The sequence below is a fragment of the Camelus ferus genome, chromosome 11 (assembly GCF_009834535.1).
Source record: "Camelus ferus isolate YT-003-E chromosome 11, BCGSAC_Cfer_1.0, whole genome shotgun sequence".
NCBI lineage: Eukaryota > Metazoa > Chordata > Mammalia > Artiodactyla > Camelidae > Camelus > Camelus ferus.
Genome location: NC_045706.1, coordinates 49484488 through 49496502, shown reverse-complemented (window position 1 = coordinate 49496502; position 12015 = coordinate 49484488). Strand labels below are relative to the sequence as shown.

General features: G+C 36.4%; 1 protein-coding gene and 1 long non-coding RNA gene across 10 annotated transcripts in view; one reads left to right on the top strand and one right to left on the bottom strand.

Annotated features, from left to right (window-relative positions):
• LOC116667193 overlaps positions 1-12015 on the top strand; it is a 33040-nt gene that overhangs the window by 8344 nt on the left and 12681 nt on the right. For 5 of the 9 annotated variants that reach the window (XR_004323998.1, XR_004323997.1, XR_004324000.1 and 2 more), the window contains one exon: positions 9264-9328. This is a non-coding gene — a long non-coding RNA (uncharacterized LOC116667193). Of the gene's footprint in view, positions 1-9263; positions 9329-9786; positions 10122-12015 lie in introns of those variants that run through there. The other 4 variants (XR_004324002.1, XR_004323995.1, XR_004324004.1 and 1 more) reach the window with 2 other exon arrangements.
• SRGN (serglycin) lies at positions 12-11930 on the bottom strand. Its single transcript, XM_006181177.3, has 3 exons — positions 11774-11930; positions 3413-3560; positions 12-946 (listed from the first exon to the last, which is right to left on the bottom strand). The coding sequence occupies exons 1-3, from the start codon at positions 11847-11849 to the stop codon at positions 709-711; spliced, it is 462 nt and encodes a 153-aa protein (XP_006181239.1). The 5' UTR covers positions 11850-11930; the 3' UTR covers positions 12-708.

The following is a 12015-nucleotide window of genomic DNA, read 5'->3' as shown; positions in this document are numbered from 1 at the left end:
CAGACAGCTTAACCCTTTGATTATACTTCTGCTTTAATAGAGTAACATTTGAAAATACATAGATATCCAGGAAAAAAGGTAAAGCAGTATGAGGTATTGAGAACACAACTGTGCTTTAATTTGGGTGTTAAGTTTCTAATTGTGACAGCAATCACACTTCTAAGCAATAATGTCCACTAGCTCTGCAAACACATTGAATGGTAATATTAGAGCATTTAACTTAACTGCTTAAAACAGTTAAGTTAAAACAGCTTAACTCACACCTTAAAACATATCAAATACCCACTCTGTACATTCACTGTGTGTTTCATCTGTGTTTTTTCATAAGAAAAGGGGCGTATCTAGAATTCACAGAGTCAGGTTCCTGAAGGCTTAGATATGAAATAGTACCTGTCAACTTGCTTCTCAAACTAAATTTTTTTTAAAACAATATAATTTATTCTTTAAAGCAATTTTATAGACATGGGGAGTCTGGTTAATTTCATAGCGATGTTGTTGAATATAATACAAAAAAAGTGCAGGTATTTTCTAGGGCAATAGTATAGGTAAAGGAGGCTTTAAGAATTCGTGAGAAAGAAAAGATGATAAAACTTAAACTTCTTTTTCAGACGTTTTAAAATTTCTATAAAGCTTTTTGTCCCCAAATTAATCATTTAACCATGGTACACAAAATACATTGCCGAGCATCAAGGTGGGAAACCCTCTCTTTTATATGGTAAAATCCTCTTCTAGTCCATCTTGACCCAAGTCCTCGTTGTCTGAGGGCAGATTTCTCTCCAGAGACCTAAAGTTGTGATAAAAATCATTGTTTTCTTCTACTGGTTGATATTCCTGTTCAATTTCACTTAGGAAGCCACTTCCAGATCCTGCTTCAGAGCCAGAGCCTGATCCTGAAAAGTCCTCAGAAAGAGGGAAGATATCATTTAGGTTCTTGGATCTCGTCATTCTGAAGTAAGACAGAAAAAAGGAAAAAAAAATACATTAAAGTTTGAAGTGTAAAAAAGATAATCGTAATAAATTTCGAAGATAAGAAAATAAATGCAGCTACTCAGTTGCTCAAATTAGAAGTTAAAAGTTTCCCAGTTATTCAGTACTTTAAAGCAAAAAATAAGTCAGACCTTTCCACATGTTTGCCTGTACTTACTGTGTCTAACTCATTGCATTTATCAAGTCCATATCTACTCATTGCAGACTCAGGCAAAAAATGCTAATGTTCTTATCACTAGCAAAGCAACCCTATGTTTGGGATTTACTTAAGGGGTCTTTTTTTTTAAAGACCCCATTTTTACATTTTCTCCCACTAAAGAAAGGACAATTAAATCAGCTTAGATAGATGACATTTTTTCTTAATTTAAAATTTCTACAAAATTTCTAATAATTCACAGTGCTTCAACAAAACTCACCCTTAAGAAATTATTTGTAACAAGTCAAGCCTTATATTTGCCAGCATATTGACATTCAATTTCATCCCCCAAAATAAGTGCATTCATTCAGCTGGATTCACTGTAGTAGTCAGAAGTCCGTTCAGCACCAAAAGTACAAAGCAACAAAGTATTAGAGACAAAAGTTTAGTTTCACAACCTATGGGTCATTTACTCCATGAAAATAATAAAACACAGGCCATGCAACAGATCAGAGTTTCTTTCATGCATGCATTCAATAAATATTCAGTGAATATCTGATCTCTGTTCTGAGTGCCTGATATAGATTGGGGATGAGGTAGATGGCAAATGAGGTCCTTGCTCAAGAAGTTTATAACTTGGGGAGGACAGACAATAAAAAGTAAATAAATAAATCAGGAAAATATTAGGTGGAGCTAAATGCTATGCAGAGGAATGAGGGTGACCTGCCTGCTAGTTTAGACTGTGGAATCAGGGAAAAGGGATCAGTGCTGGAAACACAGACTTGGTAGCTTCTCTTTCTCGCTCTCTTCCCCCCCCCAACACACACACAGACACAGACACACACAGACACACACACGCACACATGCACATACACACGCACACATAGTAGCAAAAGCCATGGAACAGGATGAAGTCACCTAAAGAAAGTATGCAGATAGAGAAGCAGCCCCGGACAGAGTCAGGGCCACACCAACATATCAAATATTAATCAGAGGAGAAAGAACAACCAGGGAAATAGAAGGGAACCCAAGATAAGGTGAGGCCATGTAAGCCTAGAGAAGAAAATATTTCAAAGGAGAGATGGTCAGCTGTTTTTGAAGGCAATTAAGAAATCAGGCAAGCTAAACATAGAGAAGTAACCCACAGTTGTGTTAACCAGGAGTAATTGTGGCCTTAACAAACACTCTGGGTGGAAGGTAGGGATGGAAGTCCGACCAGAAGGGGTTGAGGAGAGGAGGAGGGAGACAGTAAGCATCAGCAACCCTTTCAGGAAGTGTTACTGTGAAGAGCAGAGAAGGGGGCAACAGCTGGAGTGTACACACGGTCAAAGAAGGGATTTTACCTAAATGTAGAAGATACTAGAAAATGTCTGCATACTGAAGGGAAGATGATACTGTGTTCTATTTAAGTCTGAAAATTAAAACTTTTATGATATTTCTTTCATAACATATTTTTGCTACATATACCTTTGATATTCTTTGAAATAATGGGTTCTAATACAGTTTGATTTTTTGTTACTTATGAATTCCTATTGGGTCTTTTTTGCTAGTTTAAAGCAGGTTTTATCTGATCAAGAAGAGGTTTAGCTTTCTTTTTTATGAATCATGACCATTTATTCTTCCTTTCCCTAATTTCTTCTTCTTTTTTTTTTTAATCGCCACTATTTAATTCCAGAACATTTTTATCACCCCTCAAAAATCCCATACCTGAAGCAGTCACTCTTTATTCTTTCTCCTCCACAGCCCCTGGCATCCACTAATCTACTTTCTGTCTCTCTGGATTTGCATGTCATATAAATGGAATCATATGATATGTGGCTTTTTGTGCCTGGTTTCCTTCTCTTTGCATCATGTTTTCAGGATTCATCATCCATGTTTTAGCATTTATCAGTACTTCCTTCTTCCTTATGGCCAAATAATATTCCACTTTAGGGATGTTACTACATTTTGTTTATCTGTTCAGGTGATAGACTCCTATTGGATTTTAATATATATATGCTCTATTTGCCTTGATAAAATAACATTCAATCATTTTAATACCTATTTCTGAATAATATTCAATTTTTGTTTCTGCCACAAAAAAAGACCTCACAAAAATGTAGATGAATCATGTATTCTTGTGCATCTCGTATACCAGTAAATACAGTACAGTTTTACCCTGTACTGTACAGTGAAAACAAAACCACAAAAGCAAGAGCCTGAAGAAAAACACTCTGGGCAACCCTCCCACCTCCATGCCAAGATCTCAACAGAGGTTGGTGGAAGTAAAGTCAGAGAAAGTCCACTTACGAAAAAGGGTCAGTCCTTGGAGGAAGGATTCTGTTGGATTCACCTGGAAGTAGGTTGAACACCGGTCCCTTTTCCTCAATGCAGTTTGCAGAATTACTGTCAGGATTGCAGCGTACCCATTGGTACCTGGCTCTCCGCACAGGAGAACCTGCCCAAACAAGGAATCCATGTGGTCAATAAATATCTCTTACACTGTTTCTAATCACTCTGTCCCTAAGAAATTTATGTTAAATTTGGTAGGTAAGATGTGGACAGGTTTTATGATTATTAATGTAACAGGAGCACCCACTATTTGCCAGCCTTTTCTGTACACCATTTGTCCTTCTCACAACACCCCTGTAAGGTATCTTATAGTTTAAGGTTAGAATAGGTCTTGGCAATTAGCTATCTGGAGTGAAGTCCCAGCTCTGCTACTGGTGAGATGTGAAACCTTCACTTCCCTGAGCCCCCACCAGAAACCAAGGTACTAAGAATGCTTCTTCTTCATAAACTGGCACAAAAACTAAATGAGAAAATGCATGTAAAGACCTTTAACGTAGTGCCAGGCACACAGTAAACACTTGATAATACTAACTATTATTATCTTTGTACTATTATTTTCACTTTATACAATGGAAAACTGAGGCCACATAGGTGCCAAGTGGAGGACCCAGGATTGAAACCTACATCTGACCCCAAAGCCTGCCTCTTCTGATATAGATGAGTCGAATCATGCTCAGAAAGGTTAAGGAATACACCAAGTAGTACCTGAGATATTACAGAGCTCTAGTTCTTTAGGGCCATATGGTGTTCTTGGGAATGAAAAGTAGATAAAACTTGGCCTCTTTCTTTGCCCTCAGATCTAGTCAGAGTTTTCAAAAGAACAAATCTCCTCTATTCACAGAAGCTGGTCTGTAACAGCCTCTTTTTAATTTCTGTGCAAAAGTCTCCGTTAAGAGGTTATATGGAAGATCCTTTATTAATTCATGAAATAAATTGTTCGTTCTTTGGTTTAGCAAGGAGGATGTGGAGGCCTGGTGGTGAGAAATATTTCACTGTCCTTCCAGTGGTTCATCTCCTCCCCACCTCAAGTACATATTTGATTCACACAAGTGTGACTAATAATTTCTTAACAAGAAAGGACACATCTAAAATTCTTGAAAAGCAGGAAAATTGATTTTAAAGCCCTGTACGTTATTGTCCGTACAGATCGAGATATAAATGTTAACAACCACTTAAGAAAACAAAATAAAATGAAAAATAGTATTGGGGACAATCACTGCAATATTTTTTTCAATAACAAAAATTAGAAAATTAAATGTTAATGAATTGAGGCACAGTCTACAATACTATACAACTATTAAAAGAATGAGGCAGTTCTCTGGGTACTGATAAATAATAATCTTTAAGGTATATTATTAAGTTAAAAAAAGTAAAGAACACTATGCATTGTGTTTTACCATTTGTGTGTGTTTGTATTTTTAAGAATGTATTTACTATATGCCTGTAGGCATGGAACACGTCTGAAAAAATACACAGCAAACTGATTGTCTTTGTAGAGGGAATTGGTGGCTGAAAGATGGTGGAAGGAACGACTCTTAACTTTTCACTGCATGTACCTTTGAACCTTTAGATTTTTGAGTATTTTAATAAAAATTATTTTTATTTTTTAACAGCTTCATTAAGGCGGAATTAATACAATAAGTTGTACATATTTAAAGTGTACAGTTTAATGTTTGGACATATGGATAAACCATGGTACCATCACCACAATCAAGGGTATGAATGCATCCAACACCCCCCAGAGTTTCCTTGTGCCCCTTTGTGATCCTTCCCTTCTCCCTCCCTCCTCATGACTCCCCCTCAACCCCCTCCACTGGCCACCTCCCAACCATCAATCTGCTTTCAGTCATTATAAATTAGTTTGCATTTTCTAGAATTATATGTAAATGGATTCATACAGCAACTTGTCAAAGGGTTTCCTGACTTTGGGTGTAGAGGGGTCTCTACCTGTTATAGTACTCTCTCTTAGAAATGGAGAGTCATCTAGATATTCCTTACATCTAGACTGCCTTTGTTGCAATTTTTAATAACTTTTATGTTAGAAAAGAAATATGTGTTCATTATCAAAAATTTTAAAAATGTAGCAAACAAGAAAAGTTACTCCTAGTATCATTACCTAAACCCCCAGAGACCATCAATTTTTGAATTTTGCCTTTTTTTCCCCCTGGGTATCTGTGTTTCTAGGAGCATATGCACAAGTTGCGTCCAGTTCTCAACTATGAGAGGTTGAAAAGTGGAGCCTCTACCGAGGTCACGTTCACTTTACATCTGAATGGGATGGCCAAAGACTTTGTTCTTAAAAGATTGCAGAACCACAGAACTTTTTCAAAATGTCCTCTTTCTTCATGACTGTCCATTATGTCTGTTTACACTCAACTTTATCCTAGCTAATATGTTTGATTAATTTTATAAATACAGCATTTCCAAGTTATTACATCATTAAGATATACATGATATACATATATATAGAAAGAAAATATAATATATAAAAGATAATGTGAAGCTGTTCACCTTAGTATTACTTAAAAATAGGGAAACAGAAAATAATTAAATAATCAAAACAATAGAAAATACTCAGATAAATTATGAGGCATTCATATGAGAGAATATTAACCAAGTGGGAAAAACATAGTACTTATGGAAAGGACTATGTAGCATCATAGGGAAATCTGTATTTTAAAAAGAGTGAGAAAAAGCAGAATACCACTCTGTACATAATGTAGTTGTTAGTACAACTACATAACCAGGTATTGAAGGGAAATGGGAGGAAACACACAAAAATAATGACAATGGTAAACTCTGGTGATTTTTTTTTCTTCTCATGTTTGTTCTCAGGTGTTCTCCCATTTTCTCAAATGTTCTCCCATTGTTCTTTTCCCTCTTTCTTTTTCTTTCTGTCTTTTTTCTTTCATTCTTCCTTTCAGAACTCCTATTCTGCTACAGTCTTCCCCATAGTTCCTGAATATAGCTTGTATTTCTGGTCTGGGACTCCAGGCATCCAGAATGGCTTAGCTGTGTCATTGCTTGGAGGCTGGAGGTGAGGTAGCAAGATGACATGACGGTGTCTGCCCCTTACTAGCTATGTGACTTTAACCAACTTAACCTCCTTGTACCACAATTTCCTCATTCATAAAATGGGGACAGTAATAGCTCTAATAATGAGATATAAATGTTAGGTTCTTAGAACAGTATCTAACACCTCTGTCAGAGCTCTTTAAATGCTAATTTTCCCGATGCTGAGAAGGATGACAGTGACCTATTGATCCATCTCTGATAGTAAATAGTTTGTAAAAAGACCAAAATTTAAATTCTTGTTCTACCATTTAGTACCTCTCTGATTCTCAATTTCTCATCTTTCATGTATGAACAGTAGTATCCCAAAGAGTTTCTGTTTATAAGAGGTAAAAGTATGTGAAACACTTAGCACAAGCCTTTGCACGTGGTAGGTATTTCATACTTTTAGCTCTTTCTCCTTCTCCAATTCTTTCCTGAGGAAATTTGGCATCTAATGAATTGCTACTTAGAAGCCTCGTCATGTTAAGTCAGATAAAAATCCGACATCTACTCCAGCAGAGGGCGATGTCTTCACACCCAATGCCATCTAGACCCACACTGTCCCATAGAAACAAGAGGAACCATACGAACACGTATGGAATTTTCAATGTTACCACAGCCATATTTTTAAAAGTTAAAGAGAAACAAGTGACATTAATTTTAAAACACTTTACTTAAATTAATATGTTTTAAATTGTCACTTAACATAATCAATATAGAAGTTATTAATGGACATTTTGCACTTTTTTTATACTAAGATTTTAAATCTGGTGTATATTTTGCACTTACACCATGTCCCAATTTGTACTCACTGCATTTCACACATTTCAAGTGCTTAGTAGCCATAAGAGGCCCGTGGCTACCATTTTGGACCAGGCAGGTCTAGACATTCTCCTCTACTGTGACTGAAGGCTGAATATCTAGCTGAGGAAATACTTGCATAGATAGGACGTTAAACAGAAAAGTAAAACTGATACTTTATGAGGAAGTATCCAAGTGAAAGATCACATCTTTTCACTGCTGTAAAAAAAACACAACTTTGGTAAATTAGAAAAATTCTGAAATACAGAATTTCCCCTAGAGTTCAGAATCTCAACTTTTAAATTTTATAAAGAGAAGTTTCTTTTTGGGGGTGATGAAAATTTTCCAAAATTGGCTAGGGTGATGGTTGCACTTACCTGTGAATATACTAAAAAACCATTGATGTACACTTTAAATGGGTGAATTGGATGGTATGTGAACTCTATCTCAATAAAGCTGTTCCAAGATTTATAAAGAAATCAAAAGTAGAAGTCCACCCCTCCCCCCACCCAAAAAAAGTTTATGTAATTTGGGACTGATGATTTTTTTTTAATTAAAAAAATTTGGTATGTATTTGGTATATATTTAACATAGCACACAATTCACTCTTCTAATATATAAAATTCTAATATATAAAAGTTTTTAGCATATTCATAGTATGTGCAACTATCACAAATTTAGAACAATTTTATCATCACAGAATGCCATAGGCTATCCTTTAGCTATCCAGCTCCTGTATCTTATGTGTCTCATCCCTCAGTAACCACTAATCAATCTACTTTTGGTTTCAATATTTTAACCAAGTTGAATATTCCATATAAATAAAATAATATGAGGGTTTTTTTTTTAAGTAAATTGACCTACAATACTATGTTAGTTCCAGCTGCATAATGTAGTGATTCTATATTGCTGCACTTTACCAAACGATCATCATGACTGGTGATTTTAAATCTGCTTTAAAATAAAGAACATCGTCACAAAGTTCCTGACATATTTTTTCAAGGATGTTGGCAGGATGTGAAAGTTCAACAGTTCCAGCCAATGATGTGTGGGAGTACCTTGATTCGATCTTGCTTGAGAGAAATGTCTTATGATTACCATAATTTAAAAAGTAAAAGGGAGTATGCTCATGGACAGAAAAATTATCTTCCTAACAGGTCCCACTAGCAGATCGACTGGTTAATTTTGTAGTGGATTCAAAGGGAAAGAATGGTTTTTATTTAGAATCACTACCCTCACTGCCCACCTCCACCCTCTCTCTCTGACTCCATCTCTCTCACACACACACACAGAGTCACTAGTCCTGCTTTAGCAAAATACTTTCTATGCATAAACATTACCAAAGCAAATAACTTACCCCAGTAATCTCTCTATACCTTTTTACATTATAGTATCAATTTTCCCCCCAAATCATCACAATTTACTAATTTATTCTTAATGAGACTTGCTGCAGGCGTGTTAGAAAAACAAGCAGAAACTGCCATGTTGCGAGTGAGGGAAGAAGACCATTTTGATTCATCATTTAGTAGCATTCAAACTGACATCACTATCTAAGTTGAAGTTGCTTCCTACAGGCCAATAAATTCTACAAGATGGTTAAGGTTCTCCCACCCTTGCATGGATTGACAAGCTATATAAAGTTCCAAGTTTGCTTTCAATTTCTCCCTTTCTGTCCCTCAACTCAGTGGTCTTTGTAGCAAGGGCTATAGTTAAAGCAAGGTTGGTTGTTTTAAATAAAGAAAATCTCCAATCCACCTAGAATACAGCTAAATTGCAGTAGAAAGTTAACTCTGTGCTTGAAATCAGATGACCAGCTATGCGATTAGCCTGTTGTTGTGGGCTTTGGGCAAGTTTCATAAATTTTTTGCAAGAGGTTGATTTGAAGAGCAAATGATATGATGAATGAAAGATCCAGTTTTCTCCTCCATAAATTGGTGTTAATTCCTCTTCACAGGGAATGTGATGATCATTCACCAGAGAACAGATGTGAAATCACTTTACAGTCAAACAGCAGTGCAGGTAGGTGGAATCAATATTATTGTGATCTCAGAGGCAGTGTAGAGTGGACACCTGGTCTGGCACTGACTCCTTTGACCATATCTGCTCATGGATTTTCCATTTCCCCTCTTTATGGACATCTTTGCAAAAAAAAGGCAATAAAAGGATTCACAGGCTCATCAATAATCCCCTGGAGCTCTATGTTAAATTGATTGGCCATCTGTCCTCTCCGGGATCTCCCACACGTAGTCAAACTTCCTTCTCTTTACACTCAGTAGGCACGCTTTTACACCATTTCTTTACTTGGGTTTGACTTATAGTCACTGATAAAGGCTGAACTGTGTCCTTCCCTAATTCATGTGTTGAAGTCCTAATCCGCCCCCTAGGACCTCAGAATGGGACTGCATTTGGAGATGGGGCTTTAAAAGAGGTAATTAAGATAAAATGCAGTCATATGGATAAGCCCTAATTGAATATAGCTGGTGTTCTTATAAGAAGAGGAGATTGGGACACAGACACACCCGGAGGAAGGAGCCGGTGAAGACAGACAAGCCAGCCATCTACAAGCCAAGGAGAGAAGCTTCAGAATGAAACCAACGCTGCTGACACCTTGATCTTGGACTTCTAGCCTTCAGAACTGTGAGGAAATGAATTCCTGCTGTTTAAGCCACTCAGTCTGTGGTACTTTGTTATGGCAGCCCTAGCAAGCCAATACAGTAACTTAAGATGTGTTGTTTCAGTAAAGGCAGGCCAGTCTAGTGGATTTGATCAATTCAATCAAACCAGTGGGTTAAGAAAAAAAAATTTTTTTTAATGGGGAAAGAATGCTGCAGAATCAGATCCAGCATCACATGGAAGTATGGTGAAATAGTGGCTTCTTTGCACTGCAGCCTTGAGTTTCTGTCACTCACCCATGTAGCCATGGATGGACATCTGTTTTTCTTCTTATTCAGATGTGGGCACAGACCCTTAATTGCAACACCAAATGCACTTCTCCTTTGGAAACACCCTAGTTTTTCAGTGCATTCATTCTCTCTTTTTTGGTTCCTTTTCCAACAAAGAACTAAACCCACCCAGTGACAACATAAATGCTAGTGCTTTATACAATTTCATAATGATTTCTTTCTTCATTTCTTTCTGAAGAATACCTACTACATAAAGAATGTTTTGTTTTAATTTTAGTTTTCCCTATTGAATCTTACTGGGAAATGTGACATTTCTGGGAAATTTTGAAAATGTAAAGACTCATATAGCTCTGGTCAGGGTGAACCCAGCACCAACTGGTCATTCAAGTCTGTGCTACAAACACAGACCTCACTGCCTGGATCTTGTCAAAACATATTAGGGAATTATTTCATAAAACTGAAGGTTTCCCCTAAAAGATCCAAGTAAAGCCTGTTCCTTATAGTCAACAATGTTTTATACTTTAAAAACTAAATAGATTAATGGAAAAGTTTCAGCAACATTACTTGTTGGTTTTTTCTTCAATAATTGCATAACAAGAAGAAAGTGATTTTATAAATTTCCGATACATAATGAATATATCTGAGATCATCTGTACATATTCATTTCCACCGGAAGTAAAAACAAGACGACTAGAAGTTACTTTGAGTAAACAAATCCATGACATGTATGTCACTATGACTCAATATTTCCTTTATGATTTGGGGGAACTTAATGTTTTCATACGATACATTCTCCCATCTATTTACCAGGCCATGACTTTCTGCCTTATTCAGACATGATCCCTTATTTACCAAAGGAGAAGAAATTGTATTTTTCTTACAAACTAATCATTTTCATTTTCTTAGTCATTAAATGTTTTAAGTTGTTTCATTCTGACTAAACAACCCTGAATGATAGAGAAACCTAACAAGAAATTCCAAATGTGATGTTTCTCTGAGCAATAGCACTATTACTAAAATTCTTTGGCCTCTCTTTAAAATCTGAGAAGGTTTGAATTAACTATATACCTAACCATAATTGAATATTCACTAAGAACCAAGTTTAAAAAAGAAGATAAAATACATGCAGTCAAATTTACTCTGATTTTTAAAATAGCATTTCCCAGTGTCACAAAAATTATGACACCACCGTATTATGTTAAAATTTGGGATTGAAGTAGACACTTAGGGGTAAGTCATTTTCTATATTCCTTTTTTGAGCTTATTTATAAACCATACACTTTCATTCAAAAATAAAATAGTACATTTCAATCATTATGAGAACTTACAAGGCCTCACCAGCTCAGAGTTTTTTGGTTTTTGTTTTTGGTACCAAATGTAACCAAACTCACACCTCACACTAAGGAGTTCAGCTACCCCCAAATCCTTTTTTTTTTTTTTTTTTTTTTGCCTGCTTTCCCACAATATAATATGTTCTGTACCTTAAAGTGAATATAATTATTTGTGTGGACCCTGGGGCTTACAAGGAGGATTACAGGGGGACAAGATTCCTGGGTCTTACCTTGAGCTGAAGAATCCAAAATCAGGATGAAGGCGAGAGCCAAGAAAAGCCTGCTGCCCTGGAGGATCACCTGCATGATGACCAGCTCACTTGAGCTTCACCACCTGCACGCCAACCTCACAACAAGGAAGTGTAGCAGGGTGCCCTCTGTTCCTTTTAGAAAAGGTTCCAAAACCTCAGACCCTGCCCAGAACACACGTCACAATTTCCTGAACAAATAGAGATCCACATCAAACCCAGAA